Source organism: Colletotrichum orchidophilum (genome assembly GCF_001831195.1).
Source record: "Colletotrichum orchidophilum strain IMI 309357 chromosome Unknown Scaffold_141.1, whole genome shotgun sequence".
Classification (NCBI taxonomy): Eukaryota; Fungi; Ascomycota; class Sordariomycetes; order Glomerellales; family Glomerellaceae; genus Colletotrichum; species Colletotrichum orchidophilum.
Window position 1 is genome coordinate 1,030 of NW_019173097.1, and position 6,633 is coordinate 7,662.

At 51.4% G+C, this 6,633-nt stretch overlaps 1 protein-coding gene across 1 annotated transcript; it reads left to right on the top strand.

Annotated features, from left to right (window-relative positions):
- Positions 1-894: 894 nt before the first annotated feature.
- On the top strand, positions 895-3,000 carry CORC01_12030 (POT family protein; the record flags this gene model as incomplete). Its single annotated transcript, XM_022623652.1, has 5 exons — positions 895-1,193; positions 1,252-1,566; positions 1,622-2,131; positions 2,187-2,254; positions 2,315-3,000. The coding sequence occupies 5 exons, from the start codon at positions 895-897 to the stop codon at positions 2,998-3,000; spliced, it is 1,878 nt and encodes a 625-aa protein (XP_022469814.1).
- Positions 3,001-6,633: the final 3,633 nt, after the last annotated feature.

The window sequence follows — 6,633 nt, forward strand, 5'->3', positions numbered from 1 at the left end:
CACTTGGAAATGCCCCGCTTTGGCTAGGTCATGTCTCCAACCCTCGGAAAATCGACGCGCCCAGATGATCGGTTCCGGATCCGACAGCGACTTTTTTTTCTGTACTGCTTGCCTACCGCGGGATCTGATAGGTCTAGAGCCGGTGTCAAAAGTCTTGAAAAGTGGTCTACTAAGTAATCTTCTGGAAGAATGTCGACGTAAAAAATCGCTGAAAGAGCTCGCACGAGATCACATACAAATCTCATTGTCAATCGGCCTGATTACTACCCTCCCTATGATACTGATATGTTTTCTGAGGCCTATCCTATAGCAAGAATCGCAATAGACAGACGCAGGCGAAGGTTCATACCCGCCAATCTGGTTTCCATCTCGTCTGTACTTCTCTTACACTTGTCCCTTGAGCTAAGACTTGCTCGACCCCAATCTGCTTCCACCCCCGTGTCATCTTCCCCCCCCCCCCCCCCCCCCCCCCCCCCCCCCCCCCCTTTGTTTTCCTCTTGTTTTTTTTTTTCTTTCACCTTTCCCCTGTGGGACAACCTTGCCCCCCCCAATCTGTGTCCCCCCCCGGGTTTTTTTTCCCCCCCCCCCCCCCGACTTTCTATGAGTCCGTCCGTTCTTTACTCGTTTTATCTTCACCCCAAAATCCCTGTTTGTTCGCCTTTTGCCTTATCATGAGCCAATCCTTGCCCTTCTTTCCCCAAGATAGCGATGTGTCTCCCGTCTTTATCCCTGTGTTCTTCACGGCTCTATAATCGTTTCACACATCAGACCGAAGGGGGAAGACCATAAATGCGGCCGGACATCCTCCGGTCTCCTCATAAAAACGTCCCGACTGCTTCTCTTGAGACCACGGCTCATTCTTTGATTTGATATCAGAGTGAGGACGAAGATACGATGCCTGCCGGGGACACGATTGACAAGTCCCTCTCTGAGGCACAGCTTAGAGATGGTTCATACGACATGAAGTATTACGAAGATGTATCTCTCGATGAGAAGAGGGGTATCAAGCCGCGTCCAGATGCGCCGACCGACGAAGAGCTGCAAACGCTGAGAAGAGTTTCGGACCACATTCCCTTCAAGCTCTTCACCATCGCCTTCGTCGAGCTGTGCGAGCGCTTCTCGTACTACGGCTCCGTCATTGTCGTAAGTAGACTCGATGCCTGCACTGTGCAGAAGAGGCTAACAGTCGAAGTGTATGTTTTTGATCCAAGAAGGAGTCTAAAGCACAACGGCCGAACAGTACTGATCTAGCCTAGTCACCAACTTCATCCAGCAACCCCTACCAGGTGGCTCGACGACCGGCGCAGCGCCCAATGGCCAACCCGGTGCCCTCGGAATGGGCCAGCAGGCGTCCACGGGTATAACAACCTTTAATCAATTCTGGCAGTATTTCATGCCCCTCTTCGGCGCCTGGGTCGCCGACAAGTACTGGGGACGGTACAAGACCATTTGCATTTCCATCGCCGTCGACCTCGTAGGCCACTTGATTCTCATCACCGCTGCTATTCCGCCCGTCATCACCAAGCCGTCCGGAAACTCACTGTCGGCGCTTCTCATCGGTATGATGTAAGTTTGTACACTGCCGGTTTACTCGCAGCCTCGGCAAGCTAATCACAACTAGAACAATTGGATTTGCTACGGGAGGTTTCAAACCCAACGTCAGTCCATTGATCGCGGAGCAGCTCGAGCTTGATCACTTGATCGTACGGACGCTCCCGACGGGGGAAAAAGTCGTTGTTGACCCCGCCATCACCATCAACAGGGTTTACAACTGGTTTTATATGTTCATCAACGTCGGTGCTTTAGTCGGCCAGATCTCAATGGTCTATGCCGAGAAGTACGTCGGTTTCTGGTTGAGCTTCACACTGCCGACCTGTATGCTGGCGCTATGTCCCCTGGTCATGTGGTGGGGGAAGGGCAGGTATCGCGATACCCCCCCGACGGGCTCGGTTTTGGGTCCGGCTCTGCGGACGTTCGTCTTTGCTCAGAGGGGCAGATGGTCGATAAACCCTGTCAAGACTTGGAGGAATATGCACGACGGAACCTTTTGGGAGCGGGTCAAGCCTTCAAACTTCTCCGATGCGACTCGGCCGAAGTGGATGACATTTGACGACGCCTGGGTCGAAGAGCTGTGAGTATGACTTTGGCGCATCTTGCATGACTATATACCTGACTGACCTCTATAGGCGCCGTGGTTTCGCGGCTTGTGCTGTGTTCTCATGGTACCCCATCTACTGGCTCTCGTATAACCAACGTAAGTCATCAATTTCGTCCCACGTTTATTCGAATCCCGCCCATCTTAACACATCACCAGTGAACAACAACCTCGTCTCCCAAGCCGCAACGATGCAGCTCAACGGCCTCCCCAACGATATCCTCTCCAACCTCGACCCCATAGCACTCATTCTCTTCATTCCGCTCTGCGATCTAGTCCTCTACCCGACGCTCCGCAAGCTCAGAATCCCCTTCACGCCCATCAAGAAGATCGCCTTTGGCTTCTTCACGGGCTCCATGGCCATGGTCTGGGCCTGCGTGCTGCAATACTACATTTACCAGCGCTCCGCGTGCGGCCAGTTCGCCTCGGGCACCTTGCCAAACGGCGAGGCCTGCCCACCCGTCGACATCCTCGTCTGGGCCCAGACCGGCGCCTACGTTCTCATCGCCCTATCCGAGATCTTTGCCAGCATTACCAGCCTCGAGTACGCCTTCAGCAAGGCGCCCAAGAACATGCGTTCCATGGTCCAGGCCGTCGCGCTCTTCATGTCTGCCATCTCCGCGGCGCTGGGTCAGGCGTTCACGCCGCTAAGTACCGACCCGTACCTGGTGTGGAACTATGGTATCGTGGCCGTGCTGGCTGCCGTTGCGGGTGTTCTTTTCTGGTTCCAGTTCAGGGATTTGGACAAGGAGGAGGATGCAATGAATGAGTTGCCCGAGGGGCGTGTTGGGCTGGGTGCTGCTGCTGAGACGTCGCGTATGGATAACAACGGAAAGGGTAACTAAGCCTCGCATATGTGACTATGGCTCCAAGAAGTGCATTTCGAATCCAAAGATGGATCTGGTGGTATTTCTACGTGAGACTGTAGGGAAAATATGACTTTGATTGTGAACTTGTCGCCGATGACAGCGTGCGATGCAAGATAATGGCTTCCCACTCACATAAAGCCTTCGTCGTATCCCGTTTATTTTCAGGGTCTTGAGTAGCATCTACAAGTCGAACTTTTTACGGCCAAGCATGGTGATGTAGATTCTCAAAGTTCTGCTTGGAAAATGAAACATTAAGACTTGCGATCAAGTGTGGAAGCTGTTGGATTCGCGTAGTGCAGCATACGCTCAACAGACTTGAATCTTTGGCCGTAGACGAATATACGGCATCAGGATGCTACAAAGCAGTCCATGCGGATTCCGCGAGGACGGTCTATATGCTGGCTTCGCCTCCGTCGTTGTTAACAGTCGAAAGAAAAAGTCGCCTAGCAGCTTAGGATGGCAATACTCCCGGTGCTAGGCAATGTTCTACCTTGGCTGTAGTTTGCGGATTCGAAGCCCGCAAGCGACGTTCTCCTATTTTTGCCCCCCTGCTGAGTATATGTATCCTCACCCGGCGCTATATAATAGCAGTATCTGCATCTTATTGGTTTTCAAGTTTAGGAACCCGCGATGTTGTTCTGTACTGGAGGAGGCGCTGCTAACCTGTGAGAACCGGGGCAGCTCCAAGGACGCACCCTTGCAATGGTGGGCGCCGAGATTAAGGAGACTCTTTACTTTCTTGTGCCATCAAATATCAATTCAATGAGTAGCAACGAAACATAGGAAAATCAAAAGGCGCTGTAGACACAAGGCGTGGTGTTGGCGTTGGCGAACTGAGGTTGCTGTGATATGAGTGAACGCAGCTCATCAAGTACAACCTACGTCTGCATACATATATGATTTTTTTTGCAATAAACACTGTGACGGAAGGACGTTCCAGCTGGCTACCCATTTTTGGAATGTCCAGCTCTATCTATTAGCTTTGGCGGGTCCATGTCCACGGAGCGGTTGGGGGTTGAATATACAGCTGCGGCCACAATGTCCATCTTCTCTGGCAACCGCTGGTACGAGAGAAACACCGGCGACCCCGGCGCATGTGCAATGGTGGGAAGTAGAGCCGGGGGCATACGGACAGATTCCATCGAAGACGTAGGATGAAAGATAGACAGATCTGGAGAAATATTCACTGTCCACAGTACGCAGACGGCCGACATAATAAGCTACTCGGAGGCGCGCTGGGCATAACGACCGTTTGCACAAATGTTTTTTTGTGTAGAAGAATAGATACAGGCAATTACCGCGAATTGGATTCTCATCATGCCTGGCATGAAATCACTTCTGCTATCTACGAGCCCCGGGAGGGGAATCTCCTTATCAGGGGTAATCTAAAGCTTGAGTCGAGCAAGCTGATAAGGAGGGAAATCTCTGTCCAGGCCACGCCTGTTCACCATCAGCTTCTATGCATACCGAAACAAGTGCTCTACATTCTCTCACACCAAAAAAACGTCTAATAAATCTATGCAAAAGTTCTTGCGAGCATTCTTGGCAGTGGATAATTATCAGAGGATCGGGATTAGGTAGCCCTACCAAGATCAGCTGCGTGTCAACATCTTCTAAGCTCAAGGATAAGGGTAGCGATTGATACAATTTCCCTCCCGTTGCAAGTCCAAGCTTCTAGCGTCAGGTTAGATGGACCTGGCGGAAGTTGAAACTGGACTGGGTCACAAGGAGCGACAGGACGGACAGCCTCGTGATGTGTGAGTTTGTGAGCATACAAAAGCCATTGCGACCGACAATAGTCCCCTGGCAATCAATGTTCTAGAATTATTGAGAAGCAATTGATCGTCGAAAGACAACATGAAAACTCACAGTGACGGAAGGATCTTTGTCGTTTCTAACAAGCCTCGGGGGGGTCTTCCCCTCTCCTTGGACGTAACTCGCGTGAGATCAGAGAGGAGTATGAGCCAAGTTTTACATCACTATACCACAGTTTGGAAAGTCTCGCAACGTGTACGGCATGTATTCGAAAGCAAACAAGTCCCGTTTGCTAAGCTAGCCATGCGCAAGCCGCATTGAGCGCGCCCTGACGGTGTTCGCAAAACAGACGATGCTTGAACATGACTACAATTTGGCCACTGTAAATTGTTTAAGCTCGATATTGGCATTCGTTTCTTTCACTCTGGGTTTCCGAAATCAAAGGCTGTCTGGAGCCGAGTGTGGAGGTAAAGTGGCTAAGTGGGTGGGCACTCTTCTCGCCATCATAATCCAATTCACGAGGGAAACAAAACCTTCATATGCCACAAGCATAACAGGTGCTAGAACAATGATGAAAAAATTTGGAATCACGAGATAGGCCAAGACTAAGCCATCCATGGGCGACAGTGAAGAACACACTAACTGATAGGTGTTATTTCAACGAGTCTACGGTCATGCTACCATAAGTTATCTACGTAATACCCTCCGTGCGCTTCTCCCTGGTAATTTGACGGCCTCTTGCTGGATCCTGATAAGGAGCTGCGACTAGATCCCCTGGATAAGGGATATCAGGAAATGCAGCATGGTGTTCGGCCCCCTTACTATGCCGCGGAGTGAATGGGAGTCAGGGACGGGCGGGGGGAATAGTCCAGTCCTAGGAGATGGCTGCAAATGAGGTAGGCCACCGCGATAGAGTCTACTTTCGGGCGCTTCCGATGCACCATGAAGTGTCTTCGAAGGTCACTACCAAGCTTGTCAGTCCCTGGTCATTATGGACGCAGTGGAGTGGCTTCGATCCATTTCTTGGCTTGTCCGAGCCAAGGACTCATTCCATCTTCCGCACATACATGATAAGTGAATAGAACATGCCGACGCTGACGCATCCATAGGTAGGACAAGTGACTGCTTCCCGCCAATGGGTTGCTTCTAGAGGCAATGCGTTTTGATGGTAGCGAGCGATCTATCACCTAAGACTGCATGTCTTTTCTCCGTACGGATCGACATCTGTTGATGCCAGGTTATCCGGGTTTTCAAACTGAAAGACGCGCCTCTGCCCATTGGGCTCAATTCAGAGGCATACGAAGCATACTGCATCGGGAATCAAGGGGCAGCGGTAGGGGGCTAGACACAAAGCTGCCGAATCTTCGTCGTGAGCTTCCAACCATGACCACCGTGCCGCGGCCTCATGTGTACACGAATACATTGTAGCATATTCCCCGAGAGACCAAGGGATTCTTACAAGTAGCATTGGCTCAGAAGTCTGGTTCTTGATATACAGTCTGAGGATTTACGAAGTTGCGACATATACATGGAGTAGTCCATGCTGGATGTTCACACTGGACTAGCAACCGCTTTCTGGGTAAGTGCAGGCATGCAAAGTAAGTGTTTGACTGCCAGGCCATCACCAATTAAGACGTAATGGGCGTCATCGACACTCCAGACTTCCGCCGAAAAGAGTTTTACGCTGCACGACGGCCGTGGGGGTCCCGGTATCCTCTTCCACCACCGGCACTGCCTGCTGGTTCAGGGGGCAGAGAACAGGGGAACGGGGAACCGTAGTACAAGAAGGGCAACGTGTGGGTAGGACGAGGCGAACAGGTCATTGCTGCAGCCACATGAGGCCCAACAAGCCAA